Source organism: Dermacentor silvarum, chromosome 1, assembly GCF_013339745.2.
Source record: "Dermacentor silvarum isolate Dsil-2018 chromosome 1, BIME_Dsil_1.4, whole genome shotgun sequence".
Lineage (NCBI taxonomy): Eukaryota > Metazoa > Arthropoda > Arachnida > Ixodida > Ixodidae > Dermacentor > Dermacentor silvarum.
In genome coordinates this window covers 349,108,406-349,134,403 of record NC_051154.1, presented here as the reverse complement: position 1 = coordinate 349,134,403, position 25,998 = coordinate 349,108,406, and the positions used below count along the sequence as shown (strand labels likewise).

At 47.6% G+C, this 25,998-nt stretch overlaps 1 protein-coding gene and 1 pseudogene across 1 annotated transcript; both read left to right on the top strand.

Moving 5' to 3' along the window:
- LOC119444631 (uncharacterized) overlaps positions 1-8,259 on the top strand; it is a 26,373-nt pseudogene extending 18,114 nt beyond the window's left edge.
- Positions 8,260-13,442: 5,183 nt separating this feature from the next.
- Positions 13,443-14,093, top strand: LOC119444622 (transcription factor Sox-17-alpha-B). The gene has a single exon (XM_037708996.1). It carries the CDS (start codon positions 13,443-13,445, stop codon positions 14,091-14,093), a length of 651 nt encoding a protein of 216 aa, XP_037564924.1.
- Positions 14,094-25,998: the final 11,905 nt, after the last annotated feature.

Here is a 25,998-nt window from a genome sequence, read left to right as displayed (position 1 = left end):
GGAATTACCCAGACTACGTCTACAACCCACGTGAGGCCCACCAGCACAAGGGGCAGGAGCGCAGGGCCAAGGCGGTTGTTAGCAAGCCAAAGAATGGCTGTTCCGGGGACCAGGAGCAGCAGCCGAGCATTTCCACGGCCGTGGCCCAAGATCGAGGTTTCCAGGAGTTCGAGCATCCGCCACGACCAACGCAAATGAACGAACGCCGTGGAACTAGCGCTGGCCGTGGCGGCGCTTCGGGTGCTCTGGTCAGAGAATGCCGCTGCCTCGGCCGACGGCCACTGTCACGGCCACGGCGTCGGCTCGCTCGGCTGGGCGGCCCTACAATGTGCACCGGTTCACCGGTCCTCTTCAACCGCCACTGCGTGGGGCGAACAGAGAAAGCGCTTTGACCACCGCTATGTTGACGGCAGCGCGTGCCTCCAAACAACTTAAAACGCCCTGTGCCCGAATAATGCTTCACAACCAGGTATCCTCCACACTCCTCAACAACGAAGACGACGACTCGACAGCGTGCACGTCGTCGTTCGACGAGAGTGGATTCCTGGAGAGCCTGGGTTCTGCAGGCGGTGCCCCAGGCGCAGGTCAGCCATCGTAGTCGGCAGCCGGCTCCCTTGCAGCATATTTGCATGACTACCGGTATGCGCCTGCCAAGCGACCGGCGCCTGCAGCTACAGGCGCGGTATTAGTAAAATAAGATCGCGCGGACCTCATCTGCATTGTCGCGCTTTGTTAGAGTATGCCGGACACTACTAATAGTTCACACGTTCTATTTATCATGACAAATAAAGAAAAGGTGATGAAATGGCTGTGTCTTCTTTCTTTAATGAAGAAACAGTTACGCCCTCTGAGGTGTCACGCATGACTGGCATCAATTACGCTGAAATGTCGGTTGCTGACGCCGGCAGCTGGTCGAAACAATTATAGACACCGATGGAAAGGTATATAGACGCCGGAAAGTGCGTGCAGCATCCTTAAAATGCGAATCGTATAAAAACATACTTTAAGACGCGCCGCGAACAACAGAAGCCATAGGCAGAAAGCGATGGAGTAGGTTCTGCTCCGCACTAACTCTTAGAACTACTCTGCCGAACTTCGGGAATTTCCTAAGGTCCTTTTATCGCCCTGACGCATGGGAAAAGACATTCGTGACTGTGGTTTTAGTGAACAAAGTTGGAGAAAGAATAGCTAATCAATTTTACGATATTATGCAGCGTCCAGCAGGTGCTTTAAACACGACTCTCATTTACAACTTTGTCACGAAAACGCATACTATGAAATTGAAGTTCAATTCACAACGCTGTGACCATAACCCAAAGCGATATTGGCCGCTTTACTGTAGAACAGAAATGCGCGCTTGAATATAGCAGTCAGACTACTGTGGTTACGGATGGTACGAGCTACAAGATATTAAATTAGAAGCAGAACACTGAATACAGCTGTACGTCCAGACGTGTTCCACTAAAGTGCTTTGAAAAAAACGAAAACAAAAACCTGGCTCCAACAGAAATATATTAATTGCAAGTACACAGTGATATATCGATTTCAGAACAACTCTCACCGATGTGTACAAGAGCTAGAGCAGTTAGTCATGCGCCTGGAACAGTTGTTCAATTCGGCCGCACATTTCTAGGGGCCACAAAAGCGTTGTCTTTGTGAGATCGGTTGCAAGAGCTTTAGCGATGATAGAAATCGCTCCTGTCAAGATCGTTGCCTAGGCAGATACTTTCTTTAGAGTAGTCATGCGCGTATGAGCATTGAGATTGCAACAATGTCCGAAATTACTCATTTATTGGGACTGACATGGGTGTCAGGAACTCGTAAGCGACGATGCTTTGAACCATTCTCTCATCAAGCCTCAGCGGGCTGTGTTCACATGTTTAATTCGTTTTTCAGCATGCGCTGGTGGCGCTGAAAATTGCGGAGATGTTCATTAAGCGGAGTCTCTGATGATCCCGCGGCGACGACATAGGACCAATACGGCCGGGAAACGATGGTTGGCCCGCAGTAGGGTTGGCGCTGGTTGCGCATATCACGTCCACCTAATGGATGCAGCGGTAGCGACATGAAAGGGACGAGGTAGGGACGAGGTAAGCACGTATCCTTGCCGTCTGCCTTTACGGTGGACGTGCAGGGCAGATGCAGTGCTCCCGGCCTTGTATCGGTGAGCTCGAAGGCGAGCGCGTTCATCACTCGGTTCCGTGCCGTAACGTGGCCACAAAGCGAGCACGTCTCCTCGGGGCTCACCACGTCACACACCCTGTCGATGTCCAGGCGTCTACACCACTCGTAGCGGGGAATGGTGTCGTAATGCTCCCTGTACGGCATGCTGATGTTCCTGTTCTGTCGGGATTAATAACACGTAATTGGAATGGCTGACTGGCCTGGGTTAGCGTTGATGTTTGTGTCGATAAGATTGAACATGGCGTATGCTGACGGTTGCTCATTGCGGAAAAAATAAAGGTACTTGTGCGTTCGATTTAAAATTAAGAGGCGCGAAAGTAATACCTTGAACACAGAAAGCAAGGAAAAAAAAAGTGTTGAAGTATTTTTAACAAGGTTTTTCTCGTTGGTGCCGTTTTTTGCTCTCCTTCTTCTTCTACAGCTTCCAATAACTAATGGCGAGTGGATGATCCCCATTAATGGGCCGACTTTTGCAGCATCTCCAACTTTCATCGTTTGGTTGGTCCGTATAGTGCAGTGACACAACCCTTTGCTGAGGTATTGCCTCCCACCTCGCCTTTTGTTTTGTAAATCGAATCTATTCGAAAGGTTGCACGCAGTATGGGCGATTAGCGCGAGTACAGCGCACAGTTCATGTAGACCATACGAAGAAGGAAACCTCCACGAGGAGTGGCAGGTCGAGTGCACCAACGACATTCGTCGAAGTGGGCACGAAAGCAGTGCTACCGGCATGGCTCTTAATCGCTTCCCCTTGGTGATGCAGGCTTTCATCGCCGTGCTTTTCGTCAAGCTGCCAACTGATTACCATGCTACGCCACTATCTTCTTCGCAACCGTCATCCGTGCAAATGCTGATCCGCGACATCGTCGAGAGCGTTCCTTTCTTTGATGCAACCTCACCTGGCGGGCTCGTTTACCCGAGTCCAGCCACATCGTCAACGCCTGCAGTACAAGCCGGTGACATAAATACGCCACTTGCGCCGGTCAACTTCAGTGGGCACGAGAGGAGTGCTACCGGCATGGCTCTGTTGCGTCCCGAATCGGCCGGGCGCATTCTTTGATTGTTTCCCATCGAGGCAGGCCCTTTCTTGAGCGTCGCCGAGACGGCGACAATGCCAGACACCGACGAGACGGGCAAACAAGCGCCCCAACTCGGCAGTGCCCATTCTTTGGGTGCTTCCCCCGACGCCATCCCTTTCATCAGCGTCGTCCAGACGGCGACAGTGCCAGACAGTGGCAGTGACGCCATGACAAAGAAGCTCACTTAGAAGCGAGCGACCACAACCACCACCCTTCGTTAGACGCGGGGATTAGTGCAAAGACCATTCTCCCGACCCTGGCAAGATAACCGTCGGAGGGCAAGAAACAGGTCACCGACTTTCATGGAAGGAGTGTCAACCCCCTGTTTCCGGATTGCCTCGTCCTTGCTTCGAAGGTGCAACATTAGAGGCGGAGTTCAGCGAACAAGACGGCCCGTCTGATTGGCCGCATCAAGGTCATCTGATTCCCTAGTCGGGTCAATTAGGGAAGACCGATGTTTTATAAGGAGACACCTTGAGTGCAGTGGTGTGTCCTGACCTGTTCTGATATGTGCTCAGACATGTAGTGAGCTGAGACTTTCAAAGTGCTCCCCCATGGAGTGGGCTTCCATATTTGGAGCCACTGTAAATAGTGTAAAATAACCCCTTTTTTTTCTCTCGCTCTTACTCCCGGACGTACTCATCCCTTTGGCTGAAGGATCACCGGCCTAAACGCTACCCGAGTCTCAACAAACTGGCAGCAGCGGCTGAATAATCTCCGACCGGCAACAACGGATGGCAGCGCTGAGAGGAAACGCCAACCCGTTTGCAACAGCTCTTAATCGCTTCCCCTTGGTCATGCAGGTTGGGGCAAAACTATCGTTATATGCTAAGCGATTTAATTCCTTGTGTCTGCTACTGTTCCCGTGCCCACGGGTATTGAGCGAGACGTTATGTGAATGCTTCTCTATGACTTTTCTACTTTTATGTGCCGGTGACATTGAGACTAACCCTGGCCCTCAGATTCGTTCTGAATCCCTTCTAGAAATCGATTCCCTTCCTAATGAGCCCGCTGAACAAATGAAGGTTCTCTTTGACTTTATAAAAGGTGTGCATAATCGCTCACTTCAAAGCAGCTGGTTCCAAGCTGAATTTGCTGCAGATAATAAAGCGGTTAAGAATGGACAAAAAAGCTTGGATAATAAGATTAGTGGAATGAACAAAAGACTAGAAGTGCTTGAACAAAGAACAAAAACACTAGACCGGTACGAGGAACAACTCGGAACAATGCAAAAATCACTTGAAGAGCTCACTACTAGGAATGAGCTGTTAGAATCTCGACTGAATGAACAAGAAGATCGGTCACGTCGTGACAATTTAATCATTTATGGTCTACCAGACACCAATGAAACTTGGCAACAAAGTGAACAAAAAATAGTAGCAACTTTTACCTCGGTTCTTGAAAGCTTTTCTTCCGACCTAATCGAGCGAGCACATCGAATTGGTCGCTTTGCACCCAATAATTGTCGGCCATTAATGATGAAGTTCAGTTGCTTTAAAACCAAAGAAATGCTTCTTTCGATGCGCAACTTGTTTAAACAAAAAGGCATGGCTATAAGCGAAGACTTCTCGCCTGCTACACGCATCGCTAGAAAGAGGCTTTTCGATTTTGGTAAAAGCCAGGCTTCTACTGAACCTTTCAAGCTTCGTCATGATAAGCTGTATATAAATGGAAAGTGCGATTTCTTTAACGCTACTACTGCCTCCGTTCATGAATTCTTGGCACAGCGTAACAACACAATGAACACTGGCAATCATTCACCCCATCCGACACGTGTACCATCGTAGGAAAACACGAGGGGTAGTGGCTGTCTACCGCCGTCACGTCCTCCAACATCAGTCCTGTTTACCAGCGTTCGCAACATTCTTAATAAATACGACCCCTTATCATCCGCAATAGACTCGTGCGAGGCCCAAATCGTTGCCTTAACCAAAACATGGTTGCCACCTCATGTGAGTGACGTTGAACTTTTTCACTGTGCGCAGAACTACACTGTATATCGTTGCGATCGCGCTGCACACAGAGGAGGCGGTGTTCTCCTCGCAGTATCAAACGACATACCTTCATCTGCCATCAGCGTCATTGGGGTCCTGGAAACAGTCTGGGCTTCCATTACACTTGATCATCAAACCATAATAATAGGTGTGTTCTACCGCCCTCCTTCTACGTCATCTTTATTTGCAAATGAATTCCATGACACTATTTGTCATGTACGCAATCAATTTCCTTCATCGCCCATAGTAGTCCTCGGTGACTTCAACTTTCCAAACATTACGTGGAACGCTGAACAACCCTCGCTATCGCCTTTTTCCCAACAAGCTCAGGAATTTTTAGACGCATGCTCTGTTTACTCGCTTTCACAACTCGTTACCGATCCTACGCGATCCTCTGTCAATGTAGCAAACACCCTAGACTTAATTCTAACGTCCCATCCCGACCGCATATCTTCGATCACACATTTACTTGGCATAAGCGATCATTGTCTTCTTCATTTCACTTTCAACTCATCAATTCCCAAAACCACTAAACAACGGAAGATTATACACGATTACAAAAACGCCAACTTTGACGCAATTAACAGAGAATTAACCTCATTTCTAGACAACTTCTTCCCTGACTATGAAAACCGTTCAATTCAAACTAACTGAGACCTTTTCGTGTCTAAAGTAAACGAACTAACCAACAAACACATACCAACTCGCAAAATTGTTGTAAATCCACAAGCCCCCTGGTATGTTGCCCATATCAGGCAGCTTGCCAATCGAAAGAAACGTTTTTTTTCGCTTAGCTAAAAACTCACCCACCAAATCGAGGTGGGCTACTTATAAATTAGCATTTGATGCTTACGTAGCTGCATTGAAGGTTGCTAAGCATAAATTTTTGTCTACCACTCTTCCATCAATGCTAACAAATAATGCTAAAAAATTTTGGAGAACTATCAATCCAACATCTAGTGACCACATCGCCTTGGATGACTCTTCTGGTTCCCGTCTTCCACGTGACCAGTGTGCTGGTCTCTTAAATGAAACCTTTGTTAAAAACTTTTCCACCAAGTGTAAAAGTGTTCTGCCTGCCACACGTGAATATGACTATATACAAATGCCTGCAATTATTTTTGAAACGTCTGGTTTCCTAAAACTGATAAATTCCCTCGTTATTAACTCTTCTCTCGGCTATGATTCAATTAATACAAAATTCTTAAAAAGTACTAATGTTGTTAGTTCACTTATTCTTACAAAGCTTTTTCAGCAGTCCCTAGATACGTCAAAACTACCTAAAGAATGGACGGTCGGGAAAGTGGTTCCTCTACATAAGTCACGTAACAAACATTCACCAAATAATTACCGTTCCATTTCATTGACTAGTACGTGTTGTAAACTATTTGAACATATCATTTTTTAACCTTGTTAATTTCCTCGAGTACAATTCATTCTTCACCCCAGCTCAGCACGGCTTTCGCAAAACATTTTCATGTGAAACACAACTTGTTTCATTCAGTCACGACCTACATCAAATTTTGGATCGTTCTTCGTTTGCCGATTGTATTTTCTTAGATTTCTCTAAAGCGTTTAACAAAGTTTGCCACAGACTTCTCTTGTACAAATTAAATGAACTAAATCTACATCCTAACCTTCTCAAGTGGATTAAGTTTTTTCTAACAAATCGCACTCAGTTTGTTACAACTAATGGTTTTAATTCTTCTTTCAGTGATGTACATTCTGGGGTTCCCCAAGGTTCAGTTCTGGGCCCTCTCCTTTTTCTCATCTATATTAACGACCTTCCTGCTACATTATCCTCTAACGTACACTTGTTCACTGACGATTGTGTTATTTTTCGCGAAATAACCAATGAAACCGATATTAACTAGTTGCAACTCGATCTTATTGCAATATCCAAATGGTGTGTTTCGTGGTTAATGGAACTAAATACTAACAAATGTAAAGTGCTACGTGTTTCTCGTGTTTTTCGTCAACAAGCCACTGACCAATTAAACAACGTTCCTTTAGAAACAGTAAACTCTTACAAATACTTAGGTGTCCATATAACTACAAATCTGTCATGGGCAGTTCACACCAAATACGTTATTAACAACGCTAACCGCATGTTAGGTTACTTGCGCCGTAACTTCTCTAGCTCACCATCTAACCTAAAACATCTACTCTATAAAACTCTAATACGGCCTAAATTAGAATATTCTACTTCTGTATGGGATCCCTGCTAGGATAACCTGAAAACGCGCTTAGAACTAGTCCAAAATAACTCAGTTCGATTTATCTTTTGAAATTATAATAGAACTGCAAGCATTTCTTCCATGAAGTGTAATCTTGGTCTTCCCTTATTGTCTATTCGACGTAGGATGGCACGTCTAGCACTCTTTCATAGGCTTTATCATCATCGTACCTTGCACAAGCAATTCTTTACAAGACCCCAATATGTATCACACCGTGTTGATCATTGTCATAAAGTCGGGACATATGTATGTAACACAAAGCATTTTTCCCAGTCTTATTTCCCTCGAACATGTATAGATTGGAACCACCTTCCCGCTGATATTGTAAAGATTACTGATAACAGCCTTTTTCGTGAAACTTTAGCTAACTTTGTATAACCAGGAGTTAATTTTTTGTGACGCAGCACCTAACACTCTATTGAAAGAAACCTCTTGTATTCTAGCATTGTGTTTTGTTATATTAATCACTACGTTTTACTTACTTCCTATGTACCAAATTTGCTTTTGTGGCACTCCCCTCTATAATGCCACTGGCCCTGAGGGTATTATGAATAAATAAATTATAAATAAAAGACGAAGACGACGCGCGGCGGCAGAACGAGGCTGGCAAAGTTACACGGCATTCTTGGTGGAAAGTAGAGAAAAAAGGAAGATATTATGGAGATTCCGCGCTCATTTTAGAACCTTTTTGAAGCGGAGCTTTTATGAAGCAGTTATTAAGTGCTATAAATGTGTTCATGTTCTGCAACGGTTTTTGCAGCATAGAGATTACCTGATTCTTGTCAAATGAGCGAGACGCGATTACTCTGGAACCTTCGATAACTCATGTATAAAAGCCGAAGCGATTTACCCTCAGATCAGATTTTCAACGATTGATCAATAAAAAATACACTTACAGGTTTTTACGTGCCAAAACCATGATCTGATTAATAGGCACGCCGTCGTGAGGACTCCATAATGATTTGGACCACCTGGGGTTCTTTAACGTGCACCTAAATTGTTGTTGTTTGTTGTTTATTTATACTGTCAACCCAATTAAGGGCCTTTACAGGAGTGGAAAAAAATAGAAGAAAAGATACAAAATTCTGCTCCATCTCGAGCAAAAACAAAAATATACAAGGCAGTATAATGGCAATATCTAAAAAAAAGTTACATGCAGTGAACAATGACAAAATACATTGTTTTATGCGCACCAGAAACAAAAATACATGCTAAGACGCATTCATACCAGAGAAGATGACATTCTCTAAACCAGCACTAAAATCACTGACGGAGGCAGATGTGACAACTGAATTTGGTAATTCATTCCATTCCTTAATCACCCTGGGAAAAAAGCTGTACTTGAATGTATCATTTCTTGTAACTGGCGGCTGTATGTGTAAGCTGTGCCTGTGTCTGAAGCGTTGATCCGGTGAAATTATGCAGTATTCAGATAAATTTATTTTAACCTGGTTATGAATAATTAAAAACAAAAATTTTAATCGGTCAAACTTCGTACTTAATTCTAACGCGGAAAGGTTCGCACGACTGCATAGTTCAGTAGGAGAGTGCATGCGCTGATATTTATTAAATATAAATCTAGAATCCACTCGTTGAACTCTTTCCAATTTATGACGGTTAGTAGCAGTGTGTGGGTCCCATACTATTCTAGCATATTCAATGATTGGCCGTATTAATATCTTATACGCCAGGCTTTTCACTTCAGGAGTTGCGCTATACAATCTTCGCCTGAGGCCCCAAAGAACTTTATTTGCCCTTCTACAAACTTCATTGATGTGAATGTTCCACCTCAAGTCTGAAGTAAATATTAATCCTAAATATTTATATTCTGTAACTCTTGTTAGTTCATGGGGACCGATACTGTATTTATGCATCAGGGGCGTCTTTTTCCGCGTTATAGTCATACAAACTGATTTTACTGGGTTCAGTGACATTTGCCATTCATTACACCATTGTCGAATTTTATTTAAATTGGTGTTGAGGTCTAACTGGTCATTTAAAGATTCAATCCTTTTATATATTACGCAGTCGTCTGCAAACAATCTTAGCGGGACGGTTATATCAGTAGGCAAATCATTAATAAAGATAAGAAATAAAAGAGGCCCCAAAACACTGCCTTGAGGTACTCCAGACAAAACTGCTTTGGACGTGGATTTAATTTTATTTATTTCGACAAACTGCTCGCGAGAGTGGAGGTAGGATCTAAACCACTTAGTGATGTTTGGATTTCTAAATATTTCATTTATTTTTAACAAGAGTTTAGGATGCGAGACTTTGTCAAACGCTTTGGCGAAGTCTAAAAAAATTAGGTCAATCTGTCCTCGGCTATTTATCGTTAGTGAAAGATCGTGGACTGTCTGAACGAGTTGAGTTATTGTAGACAACCCTTTACGAAAACCATGTTGCACTGGTGATAGTAAATTGTTAGTTTCCAAATAATTTGAGAGATGTTTACTGATTATATGTTCAAGTAGTTTGGAGCAGGTGCTCGTAAGAGAGATGGGCCGGTAGTTACCTACGTCTGATGTGCTCCCACTTTTGTGGACAGGAATTACTTTAGCTTGTTTCCAGGCCATAGGAACTGTTCCCTGGGTAAGCGATGATTGAAAGATTATGGTGAGATATTTAGCGACCCATTGAGCATATCTATATAGGAACTCATTCGGTATGCTGTCGGGGCCAGGGGATTTCTTTGTATTTATGCACAGAAGAAGGTTCAGCACTCTTTCCTCGTTGATAAGAAGGTCGGACGCTGGAGGGCGATCGGAAGTGTCAGTAAAGGATGGAAGTGTAGCATCATCTTTGGTGAAAACGGAGGAAAAGAAGGAATCAAAATGCTCTATACGTTCCTGGGTAGTTCTTTCATCATCTGCTTTATGTTGTTTCTTTGTAGGGTTTACGTATCTCCAAAATTTACTAGGTGCTTCCTGAAGGAAGTTTTTCAGTGTAACATTAAAGAATCTCTCCTTGCTTTCCTTGACTAGACGATTTAAGTTAAGCTTCATGTTATAAAGTGAAGTCTTGTTCTGTACACATGGATCTCGTGAACAAGCTTTCCTTTTCCTTTTCATCCTCCGTTTGACATGAAGTATTTCCCTAGCAATCCACGGGTTCTTTCTTTTGCACTTTTTAAAGCTCTTAGGAATAAATCGCGTGATACAATGCATCGTAATCTTGGAAAAACAGTCCCACAGATCATCAGCACCACCATTTGATTCATAAATAGACATGAAGTTATCAAACGATCTTTCAAGGTAATCCAAAATACTAACATCATCAGCAGCTTGAAAGTTTAGGTAATGGATGCTTGATTCCTGTTGCATGGGGTACGAGGACATGTTCAAGGACAGAATAACCATTTTATGGTCGGATAAACCTTCTTCAACAAGACAATCATTCACATACGTTGTCAAAGCATTGGAAATTAAAATAAGATCAAGTACAGAAGAGCTTGTTGCACACACCCTAGTAAATTCCTTAACTATCTGAGTTAAATTGTATGAAAATAATAAATCCAAAAATACCTCAGAAGAAGTGACATCTGTGTCTCCGGCTACATATGAATCGCAATCAATAGCTGGAAGATTAAAATCACCTAGTAATAATAGTATGCTGTCTTGTTCTTTCATGTACGCTTCCATGAATTGTCTAAGTTGCAAGATATGTTCTACAGGAGAGTTCGGAGCTCTGCATACCCCTCCGACTAATACAGTTCGATTGTTCAGTTTAGTTTTAATCCACACTGCTTCAACATCACCTGGTACTTCTAAAGGGGAGAAAACGATGTTTCGTTTGACGAGAAGAGCCACGCCTCCACCTCTCCCATCTCGATCCCTTCTAACCAACGTGTAACCAGGTGGGGTGATTTCGCTATCAGGTATGTTTTTATGTAACCAAGCTTCCGTAATTATGGCAATATCAGGTTCATGATCAATAACTAAAGCTTCAAGCGCGTGTGTTTTGTTTAGTACGCTTCTCGCGTTTACATTAATTATTTTGAAGCCTACATGTCGACCCGGTATATGTCAATTATCTCATGTTCCTGAATGACTTCCCAGTTTGCACCTTTCCTCACGCTCTTCATTCCAGCTGTACAGCGTGTTGTTTACCCTCAATTTATCAAAAACAAGCTTTACCTTTTTTTCCTGCCTTCCTTGCATCACCTGCCGAGCCCCATAGCTTTTTTCGTATTCCCTGTACTCTTTTAGAGAAATCCTCGCTGATACTGTAATCAGTATCCTTCAGTTTAGAGCAATTCTGCAGAACTTTTATTTTATCTCTATAGTCTGCCACCCTCAAGATGACAGGACGAGTTCTACCAGAAAGTTTCTTACCTAATCTGTGAATTCTATCAATAGAATTTACATTCACTTTCAGAGTAGCGTTAAAGATATCGTCTTTTACTTTTCTTACGAGTGTTTCTTCCTCTTCATTTTCCTCTTCTGCTACTCCTCTAATGATAAGGTTATTTCGTCGTGAACGATTATCCAAGTCATCCACCTGTTTGACCAGACTAGACGTTTCGAGACTGCGGCCGGCCACAGTTTCTTCCAGAGTTGCAAGTCTGTTCCGAGTCTCGTCTAAGCTTTGAACCTTACTTTCAATAACGAGAAGCCGGTTCTGCATTTCTAGGAATCTTGTTTCAAACGAGTCTTGCTTTTCCTGAACCGCAATAAGTTTAGACAAAATTTCTTTCTGATTTTGGAGCAATTCCCTGCACAAGTCTTCCGTTATTAGTCCTGGATTCTTCTCCACATCCCCAGAGAGACCCAACAACAAGCCCGCAATGGAAAAACACTCACATATACAGTCAAAGACAACTCGTGGACACGGCAGCATTATAAGACCAAGAACATTACTATGGAAGCCATTTTTTTGGTCACCAACCTGCATGAACAGAGGCACGTCAGGCGACATTGTCACGGCGATGCTGCCGTGTCCACTGAAGCCGGTAGGCGATGGACATGCATTTATAGCATGCAGATGATCCCTTGTGAGCATGCGTCGTGACGTCATCGTGCCCCCAGATGGAAAGTGGAAAAGGCCATCCACGTGTCGATGCTCCAGGGTGCTGGTGCCTTGAGCGAACTGGCCGGAAACACCGCCCACACAGAAGTGACGTGGTAGGCCGGTATCGTAGCGAAGCTTAGGGCGTCCAGGGTCGAAATATTTTGCTGCACCCCCAGTGATGAAGCTTAGGCATGCGCAGAAAACCTGCATGAACAGAGGTACGTCAGGCGACATTGTCACGGCGATGCTGCCGTGTCCACTCTAAGTACACGGGTGTGTTCGTATTTCGCCCCAGTCGAAATGCGGCCGCCGTGGCCGGGATTCGATCCCGCGACCTCGTGCTTAGCTGCCCAACACCTCAGCCACTGAGTAACCACGGCGGGTAGGGCATTGTTCATGTTGTCGCCTCTTTATGGGGCCAAATCACAAAATTTCTTATATTTGCTTTAGTTCGTTTATTAGTCTAGAATAAATATTCAACTCAGCAAGTCATATATTTAGGAACAATCACTTACCACGAGAAAATTGTAGAGCACTCTTGAAAACGTCCGATTCAGGAATATTGAAATTCGTACCTATTACGCAGTATTTTTTCCGTGTCATAACGAAAGCCCGCGAATTCATCTTTTATAAAATTTTCAAGTGGAATTGAACGTCTAAATTCAGTAGCTTTGTGCACTCATGTCCTCGCGCTCCACGAGAGGGCACGAGCTTCGAGCTATGAAGTAGAAGAAGAAGCTCGACTTTCGACCACGGCGGATCTCGCGACGTCTATATCTTCGAACACCCAGGGCGCTGCTACCGACGTTCCCGGTTGAAAGTCAGCCATCGCCGTCGGCTTCGCTTCAGCAGAGGAGCTGCCAAGCTTTCCGCGCCTTCTGTCACAGGCAGCAGAAGAAGCGGCGACGGCGGTGCCTTCACTGGCCTCTCTTCCCGGCATGGCGGGTTCATCGATGAGCAGTGAGGTTCAGCACCGCTACCAGCTGCGGTCACGCATTCCGCGACCTCCAAGGGCCTTCATGCTTTTGGCGCAGGAAAAGAGGCGATCGGTGGCCGCTGAGAACCCGAACGAGAACAACCAGCGCGTAAGCAGCCACCTGGGGAAGCTGTGGCGTTCCCTCAGTGCCGTCGTCAAGGAGCCGCACCAGCGCAAGGCGGCCGAAGCTGCAGTCGTCCACCGAAAGAATCACCCGGACTACGTCTACAACCCACGTGAGGCCCACCAGCACAAGGGGCAAGAGCGCAGGGCCAAGGCGGTTGTTAGCAAGCCGAAGAATGGCTGTTCCGGGGACCAGGAGCAGCAGCCGAGCATTTCCACGGCCGTGGCCCAAGATCGAGGTTTCCACGAGTTCCAGCATCCACCACCACCGTCGCAAAGGAACGAACGCCGTGGAACCAGCGCTGGCCGTGGCGGCGCTTCGGGCGCTCTGCTCAGAGAATGCCGCTGCCTAGGCCGACGGCCACTGTCACGGCCACGGCGTCGGCTCGCTCGGCTGTGCGGCCCTACAACGTGCACCGGTTCATCGGTCTCCTTCCACCGTCACTGCGTGGGGCGAACTAAGAAAACGCCTTGCCCACCGCTCTGTTGACGACAGCGCCTGCTTTCAAACAACTTAAAACGCCACGTGCCCGAATAATGCTTCACAACGAGGTATCCTACACAGTCCTGAACGACGACGACGACAACTCGTCAGCGGGCACGTCGTCGTTCAACCAGAGTGAATTCCTGGAGAGCCTGGGCTCTGCAGGCGGTTCCCCAGGCGCAGGTCAGCCATCGTAGTCGGCAGCTGGCTCCCGTCCAGCATATTTGTATGACCGCCAGTATGCGCCTGCCAAGCGACCGGCGCCTGCTGCTACAGGCGGGGTATTAGTAAAATAATATCGCGCGGAACTCATCTGCATTGTCGCGATTTGCGCGATTATACCGGATATTACTAATAGTTCACACGTTCTATTCATCATGACAAATAAAGAAAAGGTGATGAAATGGCTGCGTCCTCTTTCTTTTTTGCAGAAAGAGTTACGCCCTCTGAGGTGTCACGCATGACTGGCATCAATTACGCTGAAATGTCGGTTGCAGACGCCGACGGCTGGTCGAAGCAGTTATAGACCCCGATGGAAAGGTACATGGACGCCGGAAAGTGCGCGAAGTATCCTTAAAATGCGTATCGTATAAAAACACTTTAAGACGCGCTGCGAATAGCAGAAGCTATAGGCAGAAAGCGATGGAGAAGATTCTCCTCCGCACTAACTCTTAGAACTACTCTGCCGAACTTAAGGAATTTTCTAAGGTCTTTTTGTGGCCCTGACGTATAGGAACAGCGATTCGTGACTGTGGTTTTAGTAAAGAAAGTTGGAGAAACAATAGCTGATGAATTTTGCGATATTATGCAGTGTCGAGGAGGTGCTTGAAACACGACTCTCATTTACACTTACTCTGAAATTGAAGTTCAATTCACAGCGCTGTGACCATAACCCGAAGCGATATTGGCCGCTTTACTGAGGCAAAGAAATGTGCCCTTGAATATAGCAGTCAGAAGACTACTGTGGTTACAGATGGTACAAACTGCAGTACTTTGCAAAAACCTGGGTCTCTAAGAAATATATTCAATAAGACGCAGAAGACTGAAGACTGCTGTACGCCCAGACGGGTTCAACTAAAGTGCTTTGAAAGATCAAAAAGAAAAACCTGGCTCCAACATAAATATATTTATTGCAAGTACACAGGGATATATCAATTTCAGAACAACTCTCGTCGATGTGTATAACAGCTAGAGCTGTTCAAGTCAAGCGCCAGGAACAGTTATTCAATTCGGCCGCACATTTCTAGGGGCCGCAAGAGCGTTGTCTGTGTGAGATCGGTTGCAAGAGCTTTAGCGATGATAAAAATTGCTCCTGGCAAGATCGTTGTCTAGGCAGACACTTTCTTTAGAGTAGTCATCGCGCGTATGGGCATTGAGATTGCAACAATGTCCGAAATTCAACAGTTATTGGGGACTGACATGGGCGTGAGGAACTTGCAAGCGACGAGGCTTTGAACCATTCTCTCATCACGCCTCAGCGGGCTGTGTTCACATGTTTAATTCGTTTTGAGCGTGCGCCAGTGGCGCTGAAAAATTATCTCGATATCGGTAGTGAGATTCTGGCCAGCTTTGTCGATGAATATCGTCTCGTTGGAGATGACAGTGTCCCTGTCTCGGAAATCCAGAAGATCTCAGTTTGCGCTTCCGGAGATGTTCAGCAAGCGCAATCTCTGATGAGCCCGCGGCGACGACATAGAACCAATACGGACGGGGAAAGATGGTTGGCCCGCAGTAGGGTTGACGCGGGTTTCGGAAATCACGTCCACCTCCTGGATGTAGCGATGGCGACATGAAAGCGACGAGGTAAGGAAAGGATGCATCGCGAGCGGTGGTGAAGCACGTATCCTCGCTGTCTGCCTTTATGGTGGACGTGTAGGGCAGATGCAGTGCTCCCGGCCTGGTATCGGCGAGCTCGAAGGCGAGAGCGTTCATCACTCGGTTCCGTGCCGTACCATTGCCAACAAGCGAGCACGTCTCCTCGGGGCTCACCACCCTGTCGATGTCCAGGCGTCTACACTAGAGCACTGCACGGGCTCGGCCTTACCCGAAAGCCCGGGCCCGGCCCGGCCCGTGGGCCGGGCCGGGCCGGGTAGAGCACTTTTTTCCCGGGCTCGGGCCGGGCTCGGGCACGGCGTGTGCTTTTTGACCCGGGCCCGGGCCGGGCTCGGGTTTTTTGACGCGGGCCTGGGCCGGGCTCGGGCTTTCTGCGAGTTATTCTCGGGCTTCTCAACTCTGAAAAACATGTATTTTTTTATCTCGGGCCGGGTTCGGGCCGGTCTCGAGCCGGGCTCGGGCCGGGCTCGGGCTTAAGGTGAAGGGGTGGCGGGCTGGGCCGGGCGGGTAACGTAGATTATTTCCGGGCCCGGGCTGGGCCCGGGTCTCGCCATAGAAGTTTTGATCGGGCTCGGGCGGGCCGTCCAATGTAAAAACGGGCCCGGGCCGGGCCCGGGCCGCAACAATCGGCCCGTGCAGTGCTCTAGTCTACACCACTCGTAGCGGGGAACGGTGTCGTAATGTTGTCTGTCCGGCATGTTCATGTTCCTGTTCTATCGGGATTAATGACACGTAATTTGTATGGCTTGGTTGGCCTGGGTTAGCGTTGATGTTTGTGTCGACACGATTGAACATGGCGTATGCTGACGGTTGCCCTTTGCGAAAAAAAATAAAGCACTTGTGCGTTCTACTTAAAATAAAGAGGTGCGAAAGTAATACGTTAACCACAGAAACAGAGCAAATATAAGTGTTGAAGTATTTTAACAAGGTTTTTCTCGTGGGTGATGTTTTATTGCAATTATATGGACACCTCAAGCGGATTTCTGCCGTCGGCGTTGCTGTCGCCGTGAGGTTTTGTATAGAGTCCAACGGCGATGAAATCGTCGCCGCGCGCCATATGCTGTATGTACGAGTGAAAGCGCGCGAGGGACGAGTTGCGCGAAAGGCCGTGGGGTGGACGGGAGGGAGCGAAGGGAGGCGATGTTTAGCTGTGGCACTAAATGCCTATTTATGTAGAAACGTTGCGAGGCGAGAAGGTGGTAAAGACTTCGGACGCTGCTCGACAAGTGTCCCCTTCTGATCTCGTCGAAATCCTCCGAGCCGCTGCCAGAGGCACCGGCAACAGTCACCAACGCCGCGCGCGTTCGATGCGAATGCGGGCAAAACGCCGACGGCGTCGAAAACAGTTCTGCGCGTTGCTGGTGCTGCTGCATGTCCAAGTTTACACAGCTGATAAAACTACTACCCCTACTCCGTACAGCTCTCTACAAATTTGCTATCGCAATTGATGCTTCGCTTTTCGGTTGAAACTGCGACATTTTTTTGCTCTCCATATTCTCCTTCATCTTCCAATAACTAATGGCGAGAGGATGATCGCGATTAATCGGCCCACTTTTGCAGCTTCTCCAACTTTCATCGTTTGGTTGGTCCGTAGTGCAGTAACACAACCCTTTGCTGAGGTATGGCCTCCCACCTCACCTTTTGTTTTGTAAATCTAATCTCTTCTAAGGGTTGCACGCCGGATGGGTGATGTGCGCGAGTACAGCGCACAGTGCATGGAGACCATACCAAGAAGGAAACCACCACGAGGAGTGGCAGCACGAGTGCACCAACGACATTCGTCGAAGAAGAAGACGACGCGCGGCTGCAGAACGAGGCTGGCAAAGTTACACGGCATTCTTGGTGGAAAGAACAGAAAAAAGGAAGATATTATGGAGATCCCGCGCTCATTTTAGAAGCTATTTGAAGCGAAGCTTTTATGAGGCAGTTATTAAGTGCTATAAATGTGTTCAGGTTCTACAATGCTTTTTGCAGCATAGAGATTACCTGCTTCTCGAGATGCGATTACTCTGGAACCTTCGATGACTCATGTATAAAAGCCGACGCGTTTTGACCGTCAGATCAGATTTTCGACGATTGTTCATTGAAGAATACACTTACAGGTTTTTACGTGCCAAAACCATGATCTGATTAGTATGGGCAGGCCATAGTGAGGACTCCGGAATGATTTGGACCACCTGAGGTTCTTTAACATGCACTTAGATTGTACACCGGTGTGTTCGCATTTAGCCCCTATCGAAATGCGGGCGCCGTGGCCGGTATTCGATCCCATAATCTCGTGCTTAGCAGTCCAACACCTCAGCGACTGAGTAACCACGGCTGGTAGAGGATTGTTCATGTTGTCGGTGCCTTTATGCGGCCAAATCACAATATTTCTAATATTTGCTGTAGTTGGCTAATTAGTCCAGATTAAATATTCAACTCAGCAAGTCATATATTTAGGGACAACCACGTACCATGAGGAAATAGTAGAGCGCGCTTGGAAACGTCCGATTCAGCAATAGTTAAATCCGTACCTATTGCACAGTATTTTTTCCGTGTCATATCGAATCGAGGTATCCCGGAGTTCCAGCATCCGCCACCACCGTCGCAAAGGAACGAACACCGTGCAACCAACTGACCGGGGCCGCGCTTCGGGTGCTGGTCACAGAATGCCGCTCCCTAGGCCGACTACCACATTCACGGCCACGGCGTCGGCTCGCTCTGCAGCGCGGCCCTACAACGGGCACCAGTTCCCCGGTCCTCTGCCACAATTACTGCGTGGGGCGAACAGAGAAAATGCCTTGTCCTCCGGTCAGTTAACGGCAGCTGGCGCACTCAAAGAGCCTAAATGCCATATGCACAAAAAATGCTTTATAATCAGCTATCCCCCACGATTCTGGAGGACGAAGACGACAACACATCTGCGGGCAAGTCGTCGTTCGACCAGGGCAGATTCCTGGGGACCCTAGGCTCTGCACACTGCGCCCCCCGGCGGAGGTCAGCCATCATCGTTAATTGGCCAATGCTCCACTGCAGCCTAGGACCACCAGAACGCGCCTGCCAAGCGTTCGGTGCCTGCTGCTGTTACAGACAGGATATCAGAAGCACAAGTTTGCGCGATCCTCATTCGCATTGTCGCGATTAGTGCCTGGATGCCGGACTGCAGTAATAGTTCATAAGTTCTATTCATCATGTCAAAGAATGAAAATATGATGCAATGGCTTTGTCTTCTTGCTTTAATGAAGAAACAGTTACCCCCTCAGTGGTGTCACGCATGACTGGCATCAATTACGCTAAGATCTCTGTTGCAGACGCCGACTACACTACGCCAGAAAAACTGCGGAGAAGAGTGAATACATGTCGCTTTCCTAGGAAATGAAGTGGGAGGCTAGGTACTCGCAAGCTCTATTCTGTTCCAGGGTCAAACTAGTTGATTTGATCACCGCTTGTGAGCTTCTGAGAGCTGTTGAAACAAAACAATCTCTGGCTCAGCGGCGTTGGTCATCGTAGCATTTATTAGCTGATCCACACGCAAAGCCGTTCGAATTGGCCAAGCTCGCCCATCTCCTGAATCATCTCATGCGGAGACATAGCTTTTCGCATCTTTAATGTCGCGGGGCAGAGCCACCAGCACCGTCCTCTAATAGGCAGATGAGGGTTGACATTCACCTTATGTGGTAAAGGCTAACATGAAACAGTTGATGTATAACATGTTGCTATCATTAGACCTTCAGAATTGAGCAGAACAATTTTTGCTCTTGAATGCAAAGTTTGTGCTTGAACTTGCGATTACCTAGATGTGCTGCCATAAATGGGGTTACGCGCTTAGCGGCAGTTTTATAATTATACTTCGTCTGTTTCATCATAAAGGTGAGATAGGCAGAGAAGGAAAGCTGAACAAACAGCTTGACTGGTTCCCGGCTAAGGTCCCAGTGCAGTAATCTAGTAGAGAATCCAAGTGTACATACCCAGTCACTCCTGTGGCAAACGATTTTGGACTGGACATCACCGTGACCGGCCCACGAAAACGGTGAGATAGGCTGGCCCGCCGAAAAGTGGCTAGACTTGGAGAAGGAAGCCCAGCATTAAAATCCCGCAGAACCCATTTCACGATAAAGAGGTTAATCCAATTAACATAAAGCATTGTAGCGACACACAGAGAGAGAAACTTTAATGAAAAACAAAAATTTGAGGTCACGTGGTTGGAGCCCCTAGTCCAGGGCTCCACTGTCGCGAGCTGCTCGTATTGCCAACTTAAAATGCGTCATGTATGCTAGGTATGTATGCAGCAGGCGCCGCCCTTGCGCATGGATGCGCAAGATGGATGGATGGATGGATGCTAGGAGCGTCCCCTTTGGAACGATGCGGTGAGTTGTGCCACCAAGCTCTTGTTATCATATTGCCGAATGTCCTACCTACCTAAAAAAATAGAAAAAAGAAAAAAAAGATCGTCGGCCCTTTCACTCCTTGAAGATGGTCAACCAGCGAAGCTGAAAGGTGCGGTCCCGGTGTTTATCAGTGGGTTAATCCCGAGGGTTCATTAAAGTGTTTCTCAATTATGAGATTGCACACGCGTTCGGCTGCGACGGAGAGAATGACGTCACTGACGCTATGCCCGCAGTCCACCGTTGTCGCTTGTGTTCGGTGTCTCGAGTTTGCTCAGTGGCGTGGTTAGCAGCGTTCGCCCGCCACATTGGCTTGCGATTTTTCGAAATTAAATTGCTTCAAAATTAAATCAGTCCGTCACGTTTGTTAAGGCAATGAATGGCTCGTACCCGCTTAAACAATGGCTCATACCCCCGTAAATGCGGCCACCTTGTTACGACGACAGAAGAGAAGTGACATTCTACGCTGGAATGATGAGCGGCAACGTAGCCAGCTGTGGAAGATGACGACGACGACGACAAACGCGGGAGCAGTGGCACGAGCGCGTGCCGAGCACGAGCACGAGTGCAACCCGAGGGGCACCAAAGAGCCAGCTGCGGAAGAAGACGACGACGATCGAGTCAATGCTGATGATGAGAGTTTTCTGTACACAGGTGATTACGCCCAGCCATTACGATTTCGCCTAGACATAAAGCTTCGCTTTAAAAATACTAGACAAATTCTGTGAATCGTCTACTAATGCATAAGCATTCTTTGGCTCCGGAAAAAGCGATGAGTATAACCATCGTATGCATGTCTATAGACATGCACACGCTAGCAACATATGTCAGCAAAAGCAAAGTAACAGCCTTGGTAAAGAATGCTTACGCATTAGTAGACAATTCTCATAATTTCTGTAGCATTTCTTTGTTTCCACCCTTTGCGTGTATTTTACTGTCTTTGTGTCGCAAATTTCCTTTCAATTATTTTGTGCATTGGTGCCAATTTTCTCGATCTCTTCCTCCATTCTGTGTCCTACCTTTTGAGTAACAGGTACTTGTGCACTTCAGCCGCCCATTTATTTTCTTCCATATTCCTGGCTTTTTCTTCAAAACTAATTTTATTGGCGCTTTTCCGACTTCAAAAGAGGCCCAACCTTTGTTGCCCTGCACCGCCTCGTTTGTGCTTTTACCATGGGCCCCCAAAGCAAACCAGCCTACCGATCTTTGGTTAACATACAACCCGGAGAAGATGTCTGATTTTAGGCACAGAACTGTTTTTGTGAACGTTAGCGCTGGCCCCATTAATCCTTTCCAGATTCCTCGCACCGCCTTATATTTATTGTATCCCTAAAGTGCTTCATGTTTCGTTATTGCAAAATTTAGCTTCCCCTTCTTTCTTGGCTTATCATGGTGTAGGGTTGAGATATGTCCTTGCTTCGTTTTTCGAGATACCCAGGTATTTGTATTGCTTCACTATGCGTATGGGTTCTCTCTATCTTATACCTTTCTATCTGCAAAAGCATTGCGGGCGTCGTAAGAAACACTCCCACAGCGTTAAGCGGGAGTTTCATGACTGAAAGAAAAAGCATTGAAAAAGAGTGATTGTACACATGCGTTGCAAGTTACAATGCCCATGTCTGAATTTTCGTTGAACAGCGCGCAAACGCGTTCAGAGACGTACTAGTGAACATTCGTAAATTATTCATTTATTTATTCGATCAATCACTCAATCAGTCATTAATTTTTTTACCATATTGTCACGAGCCTCGAGAAGTAGTCCTGAAGGTTTAATAAGCGTAGAGCAGCTGGCTCTTGGAAGACGCGGCCGTCGGGGCTGGCTCGAGCAGAGAAGGAGCGCGCGGTCTTCTTTCTTCTCTTGGGCTCGACCCACTCTTGCCCTCGACCAACTACCTACAGGTGGCAATATCCCCCCTTCCGAACAAAAGCATCGCCTCGATGCTTAAAAATGAATAGGCGTAGAAGACAAAGAAGAGGAAGCCAGGCAAAGCGAAAGTACACAAAAAAATGTAGCCGTCACGCCGGCACAATCAATGAACGAAGAAGCAAGCTCCCAAAGATAAATGAAAAGTAGAAACAAAGAAGGGAATGAGAGAAAAAAAATGAAAACAAAAAAAAATTACAAACGCGCAATGTACGGCTTCATGCGCACAACATGAACTATGTCTGAGGTCGGTTGTCTTTGTGTCCTACTCCGTGTCTGCGATGTTGTGTCCGGAACAACATCGTAGTTTACGTCACTGATGCGGCGGAGCACTTTATACGGACCGAAATACCGGCTCAGAAGCTTTTCACAGAGGCCACGACGGCGAACGGGGGTCCACACCAGAACTTGGTCCCCGGGGTTGTAGGACACGTCCCTGTGGCGGATGTTGTAGCATCGTGCGTCTGCCTGCTGCTGCTGGCCGATATGCAGCCGCGCGAGCTGCCGAGCTTCCTCAGCACGCTGTGCAAATTCCTCGGCGTCAGTTGTGAATAGGTCAGCGTCTTGACACGGCAGCATAGCGTCCAGCATCGTCTGGACTTCGCGACCGTAGAGAAGGCGGAAGGGCGTGAAGCGCGTCGTCTCTTGCACGGCGGTGTTATACGCGAAGGTCACGTAAGGCAAGATCCGATCCCATGTTTTGTGTTGAACGTCGATGTACATGGCGAGCATGTCTGTGACAGTCTTATTTAGTCGCTCGGTAAGTCCGTTGGTCTGCGGACGGTACGCGGTCGTCTTGCGATGTCTGGTGTTGCTCAATTCAAAAACTTCGTCCATAAGCTGCGCTGTGAATGCTGTCCCTCTGTCTGTTATTACAGTGGAGGGAGCACCGTGACGCAAGACGATGTGGCGCATAAAGAACTGCGCTACCTCTGAGGCCGTGGCTCGTGGGATCGCCTGCGTCTCAGCATAGCGTGTTAAATAATCAGTCGCGCCGATCACCCATTTGTTACCGTTGACCAAGAGAGGAAACGGTCCGAGAATGTCCATGCCGGCTTGGTCGAAAGGCGTATGAGGTGCTTCAATTGGCTGAAGTAAGCCAGCCGGTTTAACGGATGGTGTCTTGCGGCGCTGGCATTCACGGCAGCCTTTAACGTACTGTTTGACGCTTGCCGAAAGCCCGGGCCAATAGTACATTTCGCTTACTCTAGCGAGTGTTCGTGAAAAGCCTAAATGACCAGATGTCGGTTCGTCATGGCAAGCGAAGAGGATGTCGTCGCGCATGTCCCTTGGAACCACCAGGAGGTAAGCACGGCTGGTCGAACGAGCATTCTTCTTATAAAGCACGTTGTCTCGCAGACAGAAGGACGTCAGCGAGCGGGACAGATGGCGTGGTATGGTTGTGTCGTGGCCCTCTAAATGATCGATGATCGGTCTAATCTCAGCGTCGTCACGCTGCCGTCTGCTCAAGTCCGACGAACTAATGGCGCCCAGGAAGCCGTCATCATCCTCTGTTTCCTGACTGGCAGGATCAATGGGTGCGCGGGACAGCGTGTCAGCGTCTTCATGCTTACGGCCAGACTTAAAAACGATGGTGATGTCAAATTCCTGTAGCCGCAAGCTCCACCGTGCTAGTCGTTCTGAAGGGTCGCGCATGCTTGCCAACCAACAGAGGGCATGGTGGTCCGTCACTACTTTGAAGGGACGACCATAGAGATAGGGGCGAAACTTGATGATCGCCCACACGACCGCGAGGCACTCTTTCTCCGTAGTCGAATAATTCGCCTCGGCACGGGACAGGGAGCGGCTGGCATACGCTATAACTCTTTCCACTCCATCTTGAAGCTGGACGATCACTGCGCCAAGGCGAATGCTGCTGGCGTCGGTATGCACCTCAGTATCAGCATCATCGTCAAAATGTGCAAGAACGGGTGCCGACTGCAGGCGCTGTCGTAATTCAGCAAAAGCCGCCTGTTGCTCATTATGCCACACAAATGGCGTATCGTCCCTCGTAAAACGTGTCAGGGGTTCCGCTATCTTCGAAAAGCCTTTAATAAACCGGCGATAGTAGGCTCACAAACCCAGGAAGCGCCGGACGGCCTTCTTATCGGCAGGAGCTGGAAACGCGGCCACTGCGGCAAGCTTGTCGGGATCGGGTCGGACCCCTTTGGCGCTTACTACATGCCCGAGGAACTTGAGCTCTTCGTAACCAAAGTGGCACTTTTCGGGCTTAAGTGTGAGGTCTGCCGATCGGATGGCTTCTAGCACACTCCGTAGGCGGTGAAGATGCTGCTCGAACGTTTCAGAGAAGATGACCACATCATCCAGGTACACAAGACAGGCCTGCCACTTCAGTCCAGTAAGGACAGTGTCCATCATTCGCTGGAAAGTAGCCGGGGCTGAACTCAAGCCAAAAGGAAGCACTCGAAATTCATAGAGCCCATCTGGAGTCACAAAGGCTGTTTTCTCGCGGTCGCGTTCGTCTACATCGATTTGCCAGTACCCGCTTTTTAAATCGAGAGAAGAAAAATAGGGGGCACGCCGTAGTCTATCTAACGAGTCGTCGATACGCGGCAGCGGGTACACGTCCTTTTTAGTCACGTTGTTGAGCTTGCGGTAGTCGACACAGAAGCGTAGCGTTCCGTCTTTCGTTTTGACAAGAAGGACCGGAGACGACCACGGGCTGTTGGAAGGTTCGATGACGCCATCGTCAAGCATCTCCCGGACTTGCGTACGTATGGCTTCGCGTTCTTTTGCCGACACGCGGTAAGGCTGCTGGCGTATCGGGCGTGCGTCTTCGTACGTGATGATCCTGTGTTTAGTGATGGAAGTCTGGCGTACCTTGGAAGAATGTGCGAAGCAGGTCCTGAATTCAAGCTAGAGCTTGCGCAGTGCTGTCTGGCTATCGGTGGACAGTTCAGAATTGATGTCGAAATGGCCCAGAGACGTGTCTGCTGTCTCCACTACTTCTGACGTGAAGCAGTTGTTAACGTTTGCTACTGCGTCAGCAAACGCTAACGAAGTGCCGCGGAACAGGTGTCGGTGCTCGTAGCTAAAGTTGGTAACAAGCAATTTCGAATGACCAGCACGAATCTGTATAACATTTTGAGGCACACAAACACCTTGCTTCAGTAGGTGTTCCAAGTTACTTTCGGCCACCGCTTCGCCATCACGTAAGCCACAGCATGTAACGTCGACGAGGACACTGGCTCGTGGAGGAAGCATTACACTGTCTGCCGAAACACGAAGTACGTCGTCGCGCCGTTGGCCGTCTTGCACGTCGATTGCTCGTGCGGCAGAGAAAGTGATACGACGCTCTTGCAGATCGATAATCGCGCCGTACTCCTGCAGGAAGTCAACCCCAAGAATAACTTCGCGGGAGCATTCGCGTAAGACAAGGCAGCTCGCAACGAATGTAGATCCTTGAATCTCCACTCTAGACGTTCAGGCGCCCAACGGAGTAACGACGTGGCCGGCAGCCGTCCGAATCTGCGAGTTATGCCAGGGCGTGATCACTTTCTTCAGCTGCGTTGCTATTTTCCCGCTTAGTATCGTGTAGTCTGCGCCGGTGTCCACTAAAGCACTCACAGCATAACCGTCAATAGTCACTGGTATATCGAGCGAAAGCCGGTTGTCTCGTTCAGCTGCAGGTGATGGCGGAACGGTATGTTTCCGTAAGTGCGTCCGTCGGAGGTCTTCAGCGCTTCGACCGTCAGCGACCTCGCCCCCAAAGATCGCCTCAGTTAGTTTTCCCGGCGGGGACTGGTCGACCGCTCGGGAGAATAGC